The 19,859-nt window shown below is 37.6% G+C and overlaps 1 protein-coding gene across 37 annotated transcripts in view; it reads left to right on the top strand.

The window, feature by feature from the left end:
* DLG2 (discs large MAGUK scaffold protein 2) overlaps positions 1 to 19,859 on the top strand; it is a 999,237-nt gene that overhangs the window by 932,329 nt on the left and 47,049 nt on the right. For all 37 annotated transcript variants that reach the window (XM_040647195.2, XM_040647185.2, XM_040647172.2 and 34 more), the window contains one exon: positions 10,630 to 10,806. In XM_040647195.2, the coding sequence (XP_040503129.1) occupies positions 10,630 to 10,806 (177 nt within the window). The remainder of the gene's footprint in view (positions 1 to 10,629; positions 10,807 to 19,859) is intronic.

The raw sequence follows: 19,859 nt of genomic DNA, 5'->3' as shown, positions 1-19,859 counted from the left end.
AAAAAAGGACTTGCATTTTGGGGCTGTTATTCTGCAGGACTCAAATCATTGTAATGGAATGGTTTTATATAAGCAAACACTAAATGACAGTGTAATTTACACTGCAGGTTTCCTGACAAATATGTAGCTTCAGTAGATGTTGTTTCTACTGCAATCAAAAAAATTTCAGCTTTTAAGCTTAGTTGATATGGCCACTGAGCACTTCACAGTGCTCTCCTTCTTATTTTACAAGTAGGGAATCAGGACATTGAATTTGAGAAATGTTCACACCTCTTCTATCAGCCTATTTTTTTTAATCTAACTTCAATTTTCTGAACACCTCCCTTCTCCATAGGTACCCATATGTATCCTTTACTGTGCAGGGAATTGAAATTCCTCTAACACTCTATCTCTGCACTGCACCATATTTGTCTTCCCAAAATAAGAACAAAATAAATGAGCTGGAAGTCACACCAGCAGTGTCTATGCTGCAAATAGAGCTGAGCTACTGGACACAGTATAGTTCCCAAATGACTCCAGTGCAGACATATCAGACATGGTCAAGTATAGTTTTCAAGGTTGGGTTAGCACCAGTGCACAGTCACGGAGATCATCAACTGGACTTGTATCATGTTGCATCTCTCAAGCATCTCTGTACCATCCTCAATTGTACAGATTAAGAACTGTAAAGAATGCAAATTATTTTTACCCATTATGATAAATGCTGTGTCTCAGTGACCAAAGTCTGGTCACTTATGAGTCAATGTACATTTTCTACAGAATATATATTAAAAATGAAAAATCTTGACAGTACCGAAAGTGATAAATATGATATGGGATAAAGTCCTGTGTCTTAGAATATTTCATATCTTGATGTTTCTGAATAGGTACGAGTAATTTAGCTTGGAAGTGACCATCCTGAGGTCATTTGTCTAGTCCCCTTCTCAAAGCAGTGTCAAAGCAGGATTTGCTCTTCCTCCTGACAGTGGTAGCAAGATGGTAGGTCTCCTGCATCTTCCTTAATGACAAAGTTTGTTTTTCTTATAAAGGATTTTCCTTCACCAAAGAATTGCATGGAGGTCATCAGCACCATAAAATGTGGACATTTTTGGATGACAAACATGCCACACAAATATGCATGTGTTACAACATGTGTACAACTTTCTCAGCCACAAAACTGTTTTTTAGAGGGCATTTCTTGGTGTTTTTATAAAACAGAGAAAATATGCTAGCGTTGCCATGTATCCATGAATTATTTTTTATTACATACAATGTACTATGCCACAAGTAGGTCTCAATACATTACTCAGAATTTACGTAATCCTTTTGAAATTGGTAAGCTTACATCAAAAATGCTAAAGAAAATGATTTTTCATAGCCTGACTCAGGAGAGTGCTGTTATTATTACTTTGCCTAAACTTAAAGACATAGCTTTTGACAAATCTCTACCATCTAAAAATTGCTAAGTAGAAGCGGGAGTTTAGAGGTAAATCTATCTTTTGTACGAGAGAGGAATGGCTTAAAATCGAAGTAAGCTTAAACCAGTATAGAGGAAGAAAACAAGTAATTTTACTGAAATATTTATTTTTGTGCTTTTTATTGCCACAAGGCTCATTTTAAATAAAGGTCTTAAAAGGCAAGTTCCCACTTCTGTTGTTTAGTGTGTTTGCCTAAGTCAGAATTACATGCAGACAGAATAAGGAAATGCCATTACAGAAAAAAAAAAAAAACATTCAAACTCTTGGTCAGAGAAATAGCTTATCCCAGGTCCTAGGACCATCCAAGAGCAAGGAATCAAATTGCTCTCTCTCTGCACCAGGTCTTTGTCCTCTCAGCCTTGTAGCAGCTTAAAGCAAATTGTGTCAGTCTTTGAGCTGCTTAGGGTAATGTTTGCAAAGCAACTTAGCAATTCAGAGCTTAATCTTCATTGAAAGTCAACAAAACCTTGGCTCAGATGTGCTTAAAATACCTTAAAAAACAGGATCTAGGAACTTCTGCTGTTAGCCTTAATCCTAAGGCTTTCTAGTGTGTGAGAGCTGGGGCTCCCAGGAACGGAGGGTGTGGAGAATGCAATGGAGTGAATGCTGATCTGCAAGGAGCTTGTTTTCCTCAACATGAAGTGTTGCAAGGGCTTAACTTCATTTTTTAAAGGGCAGAATCTAAGAAGTTTAGCATCATTCTCTTGTGACTTTATTTAATAAATATTAAATTGCATGTAGTTGCTGATAAATATTTTTGGTAACACTGATTGATCAGCACTTCTCTCTGCAAAGTCCATTTGTAAAGGCTATTGGCAACCACAAAAACATCTAATAAAACATTAATAAGAAGAAACAATCACTAGGGTTTGACATGTAAGAGGTGACATCAAGGGCTACTATTTTTATTTGCGCTTTTTGTTGGTTTAATTCTACTTTTGGGTATATTGGCATCTTATTTTCAATTTTTTCCATATAAAAAGGGAAATTAGAGAAGATGGAGATTTACAGAAGACATTACCTACCAAGAGAACATTCAACCCAATCATAGAATCAAGTTTAGAGGGATAAACTTCTTTTGGATAGGTAAGAGATGACAGATAAAAGTCCATAGAATTCACAGAATGGGTTAAGCAAATAGTACACCTCTTATAACCAACACTGCTCTTTCAGGCAAACTTTCTCTGTTACTTCCATTACTGTTTAGAAGGTTTTAGCTGAGTTCAGCTCAAGCCTTCAGCATTGTTCCATATCTATTGATTTCCGAATAGTTATACTCTGGCAATCTGATGTCTTTAGAGATTTTGTGTTTGGCCTCATGAACCAGAGGTTATGTAGAGTTCCTTGACCATTGTTCCATAAAAATACAGCTTTAGCATGATTAGCATTTGGATTTTTGCAAAATCACCCTTCTTTAAAAAAGAAAAAGTGAAAAATAAGAATGTATCTCATTGCTGCTGAAACACAAAGGACTTTATCAGCAGCCTCCCACTGACTGAGTAAACTCTTAATGAGCTCCCTTCATTCAGTTCTGGCCTCAAGACAGAAGGATGTTGATTTCTCAAATAGTTGCACCCAGCAGAGTTTATGGATTTAGTACATTTCTCCACATTTGGCAGGATAATTAATTTCCATAACAATTTTGATGAGCTTTACCAATCCATGTTGTAGTTCCCATATGCAGGTGACACCTCTTGATTTCAGAAGAGCCAGCCTGTCAACACAATCACAATGCAAATTCAACTTCTGACTCTTTCACTGTCAAAGGAGAACATTCAGAGCCAGAAGAAAACATTACTAAGAAGGTGCTGTTGTAAACAAATATCTTGACTTTTCCAAAATGTCCTCTCTCATCAGAGACAAAGCAGGCAATGTTCTGTCTCGTTAATACTTTCTCCTGGCTTTCCCTGTCTACATTTTTAATAGCTTGAGAACAGTTCTTTTCCAAAAGTAATCTCTAAAGGTTACAGTGTATGAACAGATTTATTACGACATGAACAAAAGAGCACTCCCATGCTAGGGAAGTCTGAAAAATTCAATGCTTTTTACACATTTGCACAGAAATAAGCGAGAATGCTCTGACTGACAACACTCTAGTATTACATTTTGATTTCTGAAAAAAAAATATCTCATTTCAGCGCCACAGCTGTCTGCATTTTGTCCGCTGGGGTGCTTTTCAGCAATGGAGTCATTACGTTAAGTCTATGTCTTACCACTCTCATTGTATTTTTTATGTTTAAGTGACACAAATCATAAATATGGATCATTTTTTCCATTTTTCTTACTTTAGTTCTCCAGGTGTCTAATGTCGTCGTCAAAAAAACACCAAAGAAGTCATCATAAATCTAGCTGGTGGTAATAATTATGTTATCAATGGGGTTCTTTCCTGTGCTGAAAATTTCTCTTTGATTATAACCTAGAGAAAGCACAGTGAATTCTGTGGGCAGCTTGGCGACAATGTGATTTTAAAAGCTGTTAACAGACCTGGGGTCATGATTAGGTCTGAGACAAAGCAATTGCAAGCTATTGGGTATCTGAGACAGCTACCTAAAAAACCAACTACTCAAAGCAGACCCTTGAGAGCTATTGTAATACACAGAACCATCATAGACCATTTATTTCACAAAGCTAAATTCAGTGCTTTTATACAGTGCAGTTTGTGTTAGGGAGAAGACACATTTGGGACTGGGGAGAAATGGGGCGGCTACACACAGAGTTCCAGTGTTTCGATCTCATTGTCTCCAAAAGAAATATTTTGTTTTATTTTTCCTGGGGAAGACAATATATATATATCCTGAAATTAGTATTTTCAGCCAGTAAGTAAGTTACCATTACTTTAAAACTAAAAATCAAAGAATGACACTTTGACTCTTGTGTCAAACTGTGCAACCCACAGGCTGCAATTTCAGGTGAATTACCCGGTAGTTTAAGGTATCCCTGATTTGACATCCAGTCACTTTTCCTTTTCTTTGTGGATATGGATAATTTTAAATGTCACAACACATGAACCCATGCTGCAAAACGGCACAGATTCCTCAGGCTGAAATCTGAGATGCAGTCAAGCAGCTTCACCAAGTCTGAATGGGGAGAAGAAAGAACATTCAAATTTTGATGCAGAATCCTCTGGCCAGGTTGAAGTCAGTCAATAATCTCATTTCTTGGAAATAAACCTTTAGGGAAAAAAAAAAGAAAAAAAAAGAAAGAAAAGAAAAACGTTTTATTTTGCAACTCAAAACTCACTCTTAAGTCTGGGGATACTTCACTGTGAAACCTGCTCCTAATAAAGCACTCCAGAAGCAAAACACCATTTCAGATCTTCTCTGGAGTTTTTCAGAAAACTTTTAATTAAGTATCATGGTAGGATCTGCAAAATGAACACAGGATTTCCCAGGGACACATGGTAGTCCACTTTCTTGATGTGAACATGGAAAGAAAACCTCTCCCTTCTCTTAGTGAAATATTTCTGGAACTAATGCTGCTATCTCAAAGCCTCTTTTTATATAAGTTCACAGCACATCTCCCTTCCAAACTCCCACTAGGAACAAGATTATAAAGAACGGCTTGAACTGAATGGGGAAATTGTTGAATAACGTAAAGAAATGACATGGCAGCAAATGGAAGAGGCTTGGATGTAAATGTGTGGTCAGCTCCACTCCCTTAGGTTCTCCATCAGTGATAGCTTAGACCTGTCAGCTACATTAGCATCCTAAATTACATGTTCATGGTTGCATCCTCCAGATCCATGTCCCACTACATCATCTTCTTCTGTGTATAGGACAAGGGGATATGGTTTGATAGGAAAAGGAGAAGTGCTTTCAAACTAAAAGAAGGTAGATTTAAATTGGATATAAGGAAAAGGTTTTTACAGTAAAGGTAGTAAGCACTAGAACAAGTTCCCTAGAGAGGTGGTAGATGCCCCATCCCTGGAGGCATTCAAAGTCAGGCTGGACAGTGCTCTGAGTACCTGATGGAGCTGTAGGTGTCCCTGTTCATTGCTGGGAAGTTGGACTAGATGGCCTCTAAGGGTCACTTCCAACTCAAACAATTCCATGATATAATGATTCTATATATCCCTTCCCCCATGTCCTTCTCTCCACCACAAAAGGAAGATGTATCCAGGCTGTTGCTGGTCCCTGCACTGTGCTGACTTCCAAAGAGCAAATAAAAACCACGCTGCAGTGCCTTGGCATGATTTAGCTTAACAACACCTGTCGCTCTCAGACCAACTGCAGTAATTAAAGTTGAGCTTCGTGGAAAGACGATTTCGGCAGGAAATATCCACAGGAAACAAAAAAGAAAAAGAAGATTTTAAGAAAAAGAGAGAGAGAGAAACACCATAAGAATCAGTTTCTTGGAGGCAAAGGCCTGTGTCAAACTTCTGGTGCTTTTATATTGAAACCATGTTGTTGTAGTACACTTCTAATGAAAGGTGTTCTTCAAAACAGTTCACTCCCACCCTTCCAGAGAAGGTGTCAGTATCCAACCGGATCACTCCTAGCACTGGGGTGATCTGGCAGCCTGCAGGCATTGCAGCAGCACCTCAGATCTTCCCAGGCTCACAGGGAGAGAGCAACCTTTCAGCGTGCTCTACACACAGGATTCACCTGTCCACCTTCTCCAGGTGAAAGCAGAGCTGAGAAGGGAAGGTGAAAGTCTTTATTGACATGCCAGTATGTGAAAATTCAACCCTTTTAATAGCATCTTAATTGCATTGTAGTGGTTATTTCTATCACAGCTGTAGTGATAGGAAGGATTTACTCTAAGGTTTCTTTTATTTTCTTCTAAAGTTTTCTTTAGGCTTAGCCTGCAAGTGGGTTAAACTACACCTATTACTGAGAGTATAGAATAGACAGCAAAGAAATGTGAGGTCTAATTATGACTCTGACACTGAATTGCTGTCCAAATCCATGCAAATCCTTAAACCTCTATGCATTGTATTTCCCCAGCTGCAGAAAAAAAAATGGATAGGGGCATTGAACAGATGTGAAGAAGAGGGAGAATAATGTATCTCTCCCTAATGATGATGCTCTGAAGTCTGATGTCTGAGACTCTCTACTAAGGACATTTTCAGAGAAAACGGTGACATCCATTACTGGTACATATACAGATATGCAGGCAGATCGCAGAAGAGTTGGGGCTGTTTACAGAAGCTGAGGTTCTCTCCTGCTAAATGTTGTTGTCATTTCATAATCAAGTAAATGGCAAAGAGCAGCCTGCAAATTTATGTGCAAACTCCCATCTGGGCTAGAAGAAGAAAGTAATTTCAAAGATGCAAATAAAGCTGCCAGGCAGTACCTGAACTGTATCACACTGAGATTACTGGCCATGGTACAGTGGTAAGGGAATTGAAGTTTGGAGTTTTGTGCACTGAACATACACAAACGTTCAGTAAAATATATTGCTGTGCTGTGAATGCATTCATTTCCCTTGCCTTGTCAGGAAGGTCATGAGGACTATTTATAAATGATGTTTACAACTTCGGCCGAGGAATCTCAGTTTCTCTGTTAAATTTCCTTTTCTGCCACAGGCTATCAAGACCAATTTCTCTTTCTGTACCTTATTTTTTAATTTCTAAAATATCAGTAACGATACAGGCATGGTGGGTGCCAACAGTCTGCAGTGCATGGGACTGCACCACAAATGGCTGTTTCCTTAAAGATAATATGATTTACCTTATGCCAAATATTTATTACTCTCGATGCAAGAAGAGCTGTCATTAGAAATAGGACTTTACTATGCAATGGGACGTAGCTGTTGAATGTACTTCAGATAATAAAGTATTTGCACAAAATGGAACATAGACAACTCACTGCATATCTGGCAGTATATTATGGCTTTGCACTGGCAGTATTTTCACTTTTCCATTTCAAACAATCTTTGCGCAAGGACTTTTGATGCTGTTTTGGAATGCTTGTCTCCGGTTTTATGCAGATGTGGATTCAGAAAAATGATCAAGAAGCACCCAAGCACAAAAATAAAATCTGTTAGGTTCTGTCCAAATTACTTCTGGGATTAGTTTAGCACAGTGATCACTTCTGAAGTCTGGAATTATATCAGGGACTCACATAATCTTGAATATTTCTGATATAAAGTGTGTTCTAAGTGTTCACATCTTCTGTTTCACTTCTCAGAACTGTATTACTTAATCTTCTACAAGTAGGAGACATTCACCAAGAAGACAGTAGCAACATATAGCACTCAAACAGCACTTTTTTATTTCATACTGTTGTAAGGATATTAAACAGTTTTCTCAAAACACAAGCAAAAAACTCAGAACCGAGGGAAAAAAAAAGGCATTAATGGAAATCTGGTGTATGTCCTTTGATAATCGCATCCATTCCTATAGTTATTTTTCTAATACGGGTACTAAAGTGGCCAAACCATGAGTTCACCACATTTGTTTAATTAGTTTGCAGTGAGCTCTGTTTCCTATTTTAGTGTTTTGTTCACATCTCACAGTAATCACTGTGATTGTGATGCTGTGATTTGCAAGGCCAAAATGTCTTATCTATCCCGTGTAACCCAGGACCCTGTTGTGAAGTGCCCTATGCCGAAGGTACTGAATGGGAAAATTTCTGGTGACGATGTGGCCTAACAGCAACATTGGTAATTGCTCTAAAATTAAAGTTAAATAATTTAAACTGATTTCCTTTGTCATAAAAAAAAAAAAAAAAGACTATTGAACAGAAATGTTATGAAAGCTTAAAAGCAGTTATAAACTTAAACCTGGCTCTTAATTTCAAATGTTTAGGAAAGAGTCAGCTTTTGTATCATTTTCATTTAGTAAAGGAGCAATCATCGTATGTAGAGCATGCATTCGAGAATCCTTCATTCACTGAAAAGTGTGCTCAAAAATTCTCTTGTCTTTCTCAAACTTCATTTTAATTAGTGTTGCAAAAGATTACTCCAATCAAAGTCAGTGCCAAGCATTGCATTCTGCATTCATTGTTAATGTCAACTAACAGAATGGCATTCTGTGCTGTTAAGTTCTGCTCTGTGGTGAAAGTATCTGTTCAAGGAAAAGAAGACTGCCCTCAGTTCCTTTCTCCTCCTTAGATTTTCAAACACACCCTTTATCTTAGAGCTTTCAAAATACTGAGTATTTCTGATTTGGCATGAAGTTTACTGCTGGGAGGTGACAGTCTTGTGCATTTTCTGCAACAGCAGATACTGTCATTTGTTTTGAGTGATTAAATAGCGTGTGGATCCAAAATTGCAATATTCATCATGGTAGTCAACTCTGTGGTCAGACTCTAGAGATGCTGATAGGCTTTCATGGCAAGGCACACAGTTACTCAGTGAATTTCTCAGGTGATAAGTGTTTAATACAATGATAAAATTCAGAGCACTACATGCTGTTATGGTACCAGCAATACCAGCAGGATGATGTCCTATAGGTCTGTGTGTATGTGCACTCTCTTCACTTCATAGATTGACTGCTATTAATTGGTTAAGTAGTGGTGGCTGAAAATACTTAGCTGCCTCTGCATTTAAATGCCTCTTCATCATTTGTCATCATAGAAGGCTTTCTTTGAGAAAACAGCAAATGACCTGCTACTGATAAGAATCCTTTATAAAGGTCAATTTTTACTAAGATATAGCCACATTTTTTGAAGGATTTCCACTACTAAGCCACTAAATATTTTCACGTGTTACTTTCACTCCAATTACATTTACCAAGAAAGGCACAAGTACTTCCAGGCTCATCCTGGAGGCTCATGGATTAAACTACAGGTTTAGTTATTGTCTTCCTCCTCATAGAAGGGATTTATCTGAGCTCTTCTGAAGCAGATAGACTATAAACTCTTTAAGAGAAGGCATATTCCAAGTAGCATTTTTTCTCTTCGTGAACCAAACCCTTCATGCAGAATGAGTGCTTATGAGACCTTTTGGTTACATAGTTACAACTCTGATAACTTTTTTTTAATGACCTCCTCATTATGAGGAGACAGTGTTTTAAATCTACCCATAAAGTTGTTATTATCATTCTTTTCAATTACATTACAATGCACAACAATTAATTATATCAAATCCTTCTCACAGAAGTGTTTACAAGCAAAGAGATTACCTGAACTTTATTTCTTTCAATAAAAGTGTAGAACTTATTATGTCCCTCTTGGTATTTTACTCATCTAGCTTTTCTGTACTTAGGATTATAATCATATTATTTGCCCTACTGGAATTTCCCTACGGGAAGGTAAACATCAATTCTTGTCAGGCATGATCTTTAAACTATATTTTGTACGGGAAAAATATCCCCACATATCTCCTAACTAAGATCTGGAATTTAGCAAGGTAACTTTAGCTCACCACCTCCACTCACATACAGCCTTGCTGGGATTCACGTGCAGGACCTTTCTGGATATGGAATCCTCATATTACTCTGTGTCCTATTTGTTGGTCTTTTGCGTAGGTGCACTCAAAGCAGAGGTCTACTTTAAACTGATGAAAAACCTCACTGACATCAAAGCAAGCAGCCAGGGCTACTTGAGCAGGTGGTGTGGCACTGGGGGACTGGATGTGGACAGAGAAACTGGTGGTGCTGCATGCATGGAGAGGACGTATGCTAAACTAAACTTACTCTTGCCTGGGAATCTTTCAGTTTAGTTTCAGATTTCAGGAGCCTGAGCTGCACAACCTAACACAGCTCCAGGACTCAAACCAAAGCACTGTGAGTGGAAATAATCAGATTCCTTCTGAAAGCTCACTGCTGATCTGAAATAAATGCTAACTAACATAGATGTGTCCATGCATCTGAAGAAGTACATTAGGACAGTTTTGATCCTTTGTATTTATTTTTCAGAATGCATCCCTGTCTGGGTAGATGAAGGTGCGGGGAAAGAACAATTTCAACAGCCACACTTGTTGTTGGCAAGGTCACAGAAGTGGTTTCTGGCTATCAGACTTGTTTTCTGTGTATTCTGAAATGATTTTTTTTTTTTTTTTTTTTTTTTTTTTTTTGTAAATAGTACTTCAGTGTTCAATTTCTCTTAAACCAAATGCACTTCACAAATATTACCTTCAAAGTGGAAAGTTTTCCTCCAAGAGAGACCTTTCCCTTTTAAGAGGAGAGTTGGTTTTCTGGAGCACAAAATAGGACAAATTGTTCTCAAGTATATGTTTCCTAGACTGATATAATCACCTGTCTTCATATTTTTACTTCTTTTCATAGAGCCATGTTTGACTATGACAAGAGCAAAGACAGTGGCCTCCCAAGCCAAGGACTCAGTTTTAAGTATGGAGACATCCTTCACGTCATCAATGCCTCGGACGACGAATGGTGGCAGGCGAGAAGGGTCACTCTGGAGGGAGACAGTGAGGAGATGGGAGTTATACCCAGCAAGAGGAGGTGAGTGCTGCTTCCTCCTTGGCTGTGATGTTAAAATGTTCCATTTTATTACAAAAACAGCTTGCATAAATCTACTGAAAAAACAGGGAAGTAGAGGAAAATCCCATAGTCATTACTTCACAAGCTGGATGATAAGGTTTTTACTGTGAGATTTAAAGGGTTTAGGCTGTTTAACTGTATTGAAAAGAAACTGAAATGGTGATTTGATTATAGTGGATTAACATCTTCACAGAGAAAGGCAGGATGGGAGACAGAGCGAGAGCACCATCTAATAAAGAACTGCAGCACAGAAAGAAAAACCAGAACCCGAGTCTGGGAATTAGCTCCAAATTTGAGGTAGAGCACATGTTTTAATGTCAGGGTGATTAGCCATTACATCAAACTGCTGAGGGATGTGATGAATGTCTTGACATTTTCAAGTCAAGGCTGTATGTCTTTCTTTTCTGAGAGTAATAGAATTAAACTGCTGAGCTTGTGTGATGTAAAGAACAAAGCTAAATTACATAATGATCCTCTTTGACTTCAAAATCTGTTAATTTAATCTCTGCCTGTCTGGAAACTGATGGATAATCAATATTGCGGTATGTTTTTCATGTAATGTAAATGAAGGCATTTTTATCCATTTTCCAAGCTAAATCTAAATCTTTCTTTAGCTGTGATGGATTCATGCTGACTGGAAGGGAGAAAGTAGACATCTGAGTCTTCCCCTTTGTTTCTATTGTTTACTCTGTTTGGGTACTTTTGTAAAATTGGCCACGGGTCTCTGATAGCATCAGGACTATGGCACAAATAAGTATTACTTTGTGCCTTTGTTGATAGTTGCTATAGAAAAGTCAAGAACTGAAAGAGTGGGAGGAAAATGAAATCTGTCAAACCACATTACATTTCTCTTTTGCAGCAATGCTCCCATACTGCATATAAACTTTCTATTCCTAGCTATTTCAGCTTTAGCATTAGTATAAAAATGATCGTGCCCATTTTATATAATGGGAAAATGGGATGTCTGGTGATTTACAGAGCACTTGCTGGCATTTCAAGGAGAGCTGGCCTGGGTGCTAGTTGAGCTCATGGTAGCTCTTGTTCAAAGTTACATAAAAGTGAATTGAAAGGCCTTCAAAAACCTTATTGACATGAGCCCTGCAAGGATCTTATTTTCTCTAATTATTACCATGTTTGAATAGTAACCACTAGGATTTTCAGAAACAGACAATTTTTTAGCTGTTTAAGAGACAGAAATAAAAGCTACATTATAATCTTTAAGATGGGGAAAATGTGCCCGTTAGACAAACATATATAATCTCTAGAAATTGAAAAAGAAATGCTTGCCTACTATTAATTGCTACAGTAAATCCTGTTGCAATGACATAATTGGATCACAAATGGAAAAGGGGAAAGTCTGTTCAATTACTACCGAGAGAGTGCACAAAGCTCACACACACTGTGATGTATACTATGAAATGCTATAAATAACTATCAAACATAATAAAATACCTATAGGGGAAAGAATGACAAAGCAAAGCAACTGATTCAGATGTGGAGTTGTGTCTTCTATAAGATAGAGAGGATGCAATTGCCTAAGGATTATAGGCTTAACTGCACAGTGGTGCTTTCAAGGACTGAAAACAGAGGCTTTCTAGTCAAGGTCAGACATACGATATGGCTTGGAGAAAAGATGTGACTTTTAAACACTGGGAGGAAAAAAGAAACAAAGAAGGAAGAGAAAGATTAAAATGGATTGGTTAGACTCTAAAAATAAGGGGCTGAAATTTGAAAAGATGCAGGTCTAGTTACCGTGCTCTCTGCTTGTCATCCTGATTCTTCACTTGTGAATCTCAGCAGCCTGGAAAAATCAATGGCATCTGATTTCCTGTCTGCAGTAATATAGTGATGTGATACACCTGAGCACAGAGGTTGCTATTGTTTCATAAGTTTTCAGTTATACAAGGGTATTTTTGCCAGTGCATTGAAAAGTGGGTACGACTTCCTGTGGATTCTGGCCACTGAGTCCAGTAAGCTCTCGCCCGCAATTTCTGAGGTCATTTATACCACCCAGGGTGAGGATGAGCAATCAATGCACAGTGAGCAGAGCAATATAGGATAAAACTCATCAGACTTGCCAGAATATAATAATTCAGGGTTGAATTTCCTCTATGTGCGTTGGTTATTGAGTATGAGAGGCTCAATCCAAGAGTAGCCCTGGATTTCATTCATCTGACTGAATATAGACATCATGTAATCTGGTTTTTCCAGGCTGCTGTTATATGTCTTGTAGTTTATATGGAACTATTTCTATAAGCATTGCATTATGTGTAATTGGACGTCTTTAATAACAAGTGGTAAGATACTTGGTGTAGTAAAAAAGAAGAGCATCTGTGGCTGCTCATTGAGCTGTGACCTGCCCTGCAAGCCTGCCTTTCTATGGTGTTTTAGGTTGAAGACATTTTATATTGCTTTTGTTCTTTTCTTATGTTCTTCATTTCTTCATTTGCTTTAGAATTTGTTGGCGGTGGTTTATTTTATTTTATTTTATTTTATTTTATTTTATTTTATTTTATTTTATTTTATTTCTTCTGTGTGTGTGTCCATGTGTGTTGTATTTGACATCCTTTCTTTGCCCATGCATTTATCCTTCGGAACTGGAACAATTATTTGCACTTTGGGTCAGGGGGAAGCTGTACAAATCCAGCACTAATACAATCATTACTGCCAGAGTGGGTCTTTTAGCGTTCTGGTTTGCGCCCTCTCTCTAGTCCAACAACAGCTAATGAATAACCCCTTCATTTTTTGTAAGTGAAATCATTATGGAATAGCTCTGAAAGCCACTTACCTCTTCAGTTCCATTTTAGTATGTATACTTACGTATGTATATAGATGTGTATACAAATATATAAATATATGTATATATACACACAAAAACAGTATATATACAGTTTATATATAACAGTGTATATTTATATATATATAAATATAATATATAATATAATATATACAATAAAATATAACATATATAAATATATATATTTATAACAGTGTATATATACACACAAAAATAACACAAATACAATATATTTTTTTCTTTAAGGCGCTCTGTAATGGTAATTGCTTTCCAAGCATTTACTCTTACCTTTCTTTTTAAGACTTTTTTTCAAAGAGAGACCTTCAAACAATGACATTGCAGCATGAGCTGATAAGAGAAATTTTGCATAATAAATCAAGACTCCAGACTCTTTTTCTTCTTTATGATGTATGTGATACAGCAGGAGAAATCATAATTTATAATTGCAGGGGAGCTGCCACTCACTATTCTCCCCAGAATGTTGTGTATATTACCAGGCTTTATCTCTTAGTGATTCAATAGAGTTTGAAAGATATTTGCCTTTAGATTTCAGTGCTGCTGTCAATGTGTGGACTTGATGGCTTGTTGATTGTTAAATTATAAAGTCAAACTTTAAGAAGGAGTTTTGGAGAGTAGCACAGCAGCTAAAGGAGGGTTTCTGAAAGAGACAGCGGACAGAAATGGCAATGGCCTTGTGTTTCTTCGTTGGACTGTGCAAGGACCAAGTCTCACAAATTGTTGAGGTGGTGATCCTAGTGAGGGATCTAAATGTCCTTCAGTGCTATAGTATTGCTGTAACCCTTTCTTCATCTGGACACAACATTTTGTCCATTTGTTAAGGACATTTGTATGTATTTGCTGTTCTGCACCATGGGACTGAGGTAGAAATCAAATACATTGCTATAAAAGTGTTGTGATTCTGTATCGTATTGATGTTGGCAATGATAGGACTTCAGCATAAGAAGCTGTAAACCACTTAAGCTATGTTTTAATAATAACCAAATAGTCGCTATCATATAGGATTAATAAATGAACATAACGGGCCAAATTGGCCCTGGTTCCACATCCACCACAAGGATTTATCCAAGTTATGCCTACGGTGACAATAGGAAACAGTTCTTGTGCCAGAAAGGATCTCCCAGGTGCTGCAACATACCTTCAAGTCCTAGAACAATGTCTCAGCAGCCTGTGGTTCTATTTGAGCGCTACATTTAAGTATGTGAATTACGAGCTGATCATCAAAAATTACTGTGTTATACTAGAATGGCCAGTAGATTTAGATTTACATTGGATTTTTATTACATTTAGATGTATCGACTTAGATTTATATCACAATAATTTTTTTGTTTCCCTTTTCAGGTTAAGTAAATGGGTTCAACTTCCCACAACAGGCAGTAGCAGGCAGAGCAGTCTAAGACTCCTTCCCAATGGAAATTCATACATTCAGAAAGGTCAATCAACAAAAAGCATAGCCTAGCCTAGCCTAAATTCTTCCCACATCTGCATTTGCTTCCTCTTTAGGCACCGAGGATTTGGTCCTATAACACTAAATCACTCACTTAATCCTTCTGTTGTCTACAGGACAAAACCACTTGTGTTGTTCATCACTCCAGGATTTCCATTTTCAGGCAGCTGAAAGAGTTATGCAACTTGTATCTCTGTTATATACCAAATAAATGTGCGTGATGGCACCACACAGTTGTGTTGTCAAATGGACAGCATTCTTGCAACAAACACATGTAACCACACTTTCCTTTGAGAAGAAAATGGGAGGAAAAAACATTAAAAAACAATGTTTTGCAAACATTTTTAAGGACAAGGAACAAGAGGTTTCCTCAGCACAGAAGTCCCCGTGGGCAAAAAGCCAGTTCAGATTTGTTATTCTGCTCAGCTTTGCAGAAGGGCATGTTTATCCACTCAAGTGAATTTTATTTTTAATGGTCTCCTACAAACTGTCCACCTTTCTTAATATCCCTTAAGACTTTAATCCTTAGATGATAAAGCTTTTTTACATGGCATGATCTTGTAAGCTTTGTCCAAAATAAGTTTCCTGACTATACTTACTAATCTAATGGAAAAAAAAATAAATACAGAGTAAATTTGATCTGTATGTGTATTTATAATTCTCTTGTTCTCCAACAGTGATGGGAAAAAAGGAAAACAGCCCCTAGCTTTTAAACAGAGTAAGGTTGTTCACCAGTTTTATGAGAAGTCACTTCCTACTCGTATTAGATCTACCATTTTCATAAAATATTGACCAAGTGCTGAGCTGCTTTCTATAAGCAAGTGGCTTTCCTAACTGAAGGTGGAGATCTATAAGAGAGTATGTTTTCTCCTAGTGAAAAATACATGTTCTGTGGCAAAAAAATACCACTTCAGGAATACTCAAAAATAATTTATAGAATGAGAGCTTATTGGTACACTGAAACTTCACATAAGCAAAGCTAAACACTGCAAAGAATAGAAGCAATGGAAAACTATGCACTGAGTCAACATATTTGGACTATAAATAGTGATCTGCATTGTCTGTTATGCCTCACTTGATGGAATACAACAAATGTATATTTGTTGCAGGCACAACAGATGTAAAGCGGATATCCTGGAAGCAAGACATGAAGAAGCACATTAGCAAAGATGTAAAATATAGCAAGTTCTTTCAAGAATCCATTTTTTGTTGCATTCTTCTACGTGATAACTCTCCTTTCTACAGTTTTCATGCTGGATTTGAAAATTGCTTTAATTCTGCAGAATGCTTCAGTGCCAAATCCATGCAAATTATGTTACTGTAACCATTTTATTTGATTCCAGACACCAGTTTCTTATTTGCATCCCTACTCTACATCAGTGATTAATCAGTCATTAAAGATTAAAGCATGTCTCACTTGATATTTTACATCTCTAATGAGAAGACCGATTAGTGCTTTTACAAAGACACTGACAAAATTCCTAGTGGTACTCCAACAGTGGGGTTTCACAGTTCATGTCTGGCTGAGTTGTACTCAACTTCTTCTTGTTTTCATTGCACAAAAAAGAGCTGAAAGTCTCATTTTGAAGAATCCCAAAGACCCATTTTCGAGAAACACAATAGTGGTTAGATAGTACTATGCCTTCAGATGTTTCATTACAGTAGTAACTTCTCGTTCTTCAGAAGATGAGTCAGAAGAAAGCAGCAACCAAAAGAACTAAAGTTTTGAATTTGCTAGCGAGGAAACACTGAAGTCTTCTCCACTCCTTTGGCCATACATGGAAAAAGGAGAATAAATCTAGATCATTTTTGAAAAAAATGCTGCAAAGTGTTTACTACCAAGACAGATGACAAGGTTGAGAATCCAGGTGGAAATCTGTGTCTTATTATCTCTCCCTGATAGAATCATGGATCATCCATATGAGTTCATCCATATGAGACAGTAACTCTGTCCTTCCATCACACAAGGAGTCCAGGCAAATAAAGCAGAAGTATATGTCCTTCTGTGAGTATAGATGTCCTGGAGGTGAGCATAGCCACAACAGTGATGCCATTCTTCATAGTTTTTACTCCTCAAGAATTCTCCTCCTCTTGAGAGCAAACTGTCCCTGAAGCTGCACAAGTAGTGATGGGGTAACTTGGGACAGCTGATAAGTTTTTCTCCCCAGTTAGGGTCCAGGAAGAAACTTGTTATGAATGAGCATCACTGTAGAAAATGACTACAGATGTACTCCTGCTGTCCCAAATCTCAGATCATCTTAGACCATTTTACTCTACACTGTAATCTTTCTGCAGGGAACTACACTTGGAGAGCAGGTGGAAAGTGCGACATGAAATCCACATTAATTGTGCTTGATGAGGTTGTCTTCCCCTGGGGCCCAGGGGTTTTCAGTTCCAAAATCACATTTGAAGAAGATTGAGAGGTGATCCCATCAATGTTTATAAATATTTAAAGTGTGGGAGTCAAATCGATGGGTCTAGGCTCTTTTCAGTGATGTCCAGCAGCAGGACAAGGGGTAATGGGCACAAGCTGGAACATAGGAAGTTACTATAAGAGTGATAGATCACTAGAACAGGCTGCCCAGAGAGGTTGTGGAAGGATGGAGGAGGATGCCTGGATGCTTTCCTGCTCAACTTACTGCAGGAAACCTATTTTAGCATGGGGTTGGACTCGATGATCTCCAAATCACTTCCAACACCTATGATTTTATGATTCTATGATGCTATGATTCTATTATTTGAATGCTGGATGTCTTTGAACACCTCTTGAAAGCTCATTGAGCCTCAGTGACCCTCAGAACTTTTGCGAATGAGACTTGAGCCATGAAGTAGTTTCGGAAATTGTACCTGTGTTTTCCTCTAACTCTTAGGCATAACTCTACAAAGCAGATGTACAATTAGAAAGGGGCATGAGATTAATGTGTATATTAGGCAATCCTTGGTTGCAAATTTGAGTCTTTGCATAATTTGGCAGATGGGAACGGTTCCCCTTCAGTTAATCTTTTGCAAAATCAGTTTATAATCCTACTTTGTGCAGCAATGGTAAATAAAAAATGGATAGCATTCTAAATGAAACATTTCTTCCTTTAAAAGTGGTTTCCTCTGATGATCATTCAAAGTGTTGCCTAAGGGATGGTGATTTTTCTAGCAGCCAGAGGAATGGAGGAGTATGAAGAATTTACACTGCTTTGTTATTTAGGCATTCACAACTTCAGCTGCTGTGAAGAACTCTTTGTACCTAACCCCACTTTGTCTTGGTGATATGGGGAGTCATGATTGTTTTTGTTAAAAGATACATGCTAAAAGTGCTTAAAGTAGTGTTCCTTTTTAAATATTTACTAATATGTATTTCTAAGAACTACGTGAAATAAATATAAATACAAAAAGATACAGAAAAAAACTGATATTCAATATTTTTTATTTTCATAATTCCCAACGTTTTTTGCTCACTTTTTGGCTCTCTGGCAAAAAAATGACCCAGTAGCTGTAAGGAGAAATTAAAGAAACAACTTCATTTCGCTGCGATCTACACTGTTGTCACTCAACAAAGACAAAATCTTTAGAGAACAAAATTTTATGAGATTTTTCCAGAGCATGCAATGAAACAAAGCTTTTCACACATTTGGATAGTGAGATGATTTCTTCAGAAAGTAGAGAAGTGTACTCCTGATACCAGAGCAACCTCCTGTCGTACTTCAAGTCTCTCACCCAATAAATGAACCTATTCCTGTAGTGAGGCCGTGGCACAGCTGCCCAGAGAAGCCATGGTGCCCCATCTCTGGAGGTGTTGGCCAGGTTGGATGGGGCCCTGGGCAGCCTGAGCTGGTGGGGGCCAACCATGCTTATGGAAGGTGGTTGGAACTGGATGGGCTTTAGGACCCAATCCAACCCAACAAGTCATGCTATGATTCTATGATTCTATGATTCTGTGATTCTATGAAGGCAGTAGAGCACCTGAGCAGAAGTGCTTTAAGAGAATTTTATATCCTGGGCACAACCATCTATTTTGTCTGAGTCTTTCTCCAACAGTTCACCCATTTCAGTGACACTTTGGGCGGCAGCAATATTGTGTTTGCCCCGAGACACATAAAATTTTAGCTTGGAAGTTTTTGGTTCAGTTAAATAATAACTTAAAAGACTTGTATTGTAGGAAGTGTTGGAAAAATTGTAATGAAGAACAAAACTGTGTGCTTTCTTCAACAGAGGCGTAGATTATGAAATGCTTGTAATATTCAATAGGCATTATAAGCATGTATGAACACTGTTGATATATTTGTCTGGAGAATTAATGGCATTTAATGATGTTATTTATGGACTACTCAAAGTAATGTAGAATGTTTCTGTCATTCCTCATCTTGTCTTCTCTGCCTGTAGAGTGCAGCCATTCTTACCACTGCTGCTAATTCAGTTATGAAGAATTTCATAAGGTCCACTCTTCAAGGTTAATTTTCAACTTCCTTTATGCAGTGAAAAAGAAATGAAGTTGAAAGCAGATGTTTTAGGAAGTTAGAAAGGGTTGGGATGGGTTTAAATGTTAACACAGATTAATAAGTTGAATACTGTGTTCATTTGAGGTAGTTATTTTCTCAGAAGGCATCCATCCTATTTAGGCAATTATACAGCCTCAAGTCTTCATTTCTTACTGATTTTATCAGGGGACTTCATCTGCTAGTTTGAGTTTAAGACTGTTCGTGTGGTTTTAATAACACAGATTTAATTTAAAAGCTGCATTTGAGCTGTTTCCATGTGAAT

This window comes from Gallus gallus, chromosome 1 (assembly GCF_016699485.2).
Source record: "Gallus gallus isolate bGalGal1 chromosome 1, bGalGal1.mat.broiler.GRCg7b, whole genome shotgun sequence".
Classification (NCBI taxonomy): Eukaryota; Metazoa; Chordata; class Aves; order Galliformes; family Phasianidae; genus Gallus; species Gallus gallus.
The sequence above is the reverse complement of the archived record's forward strand: the minus strand, read 5'-3'. Positions and strand labels throughout refer to the sequence as shown.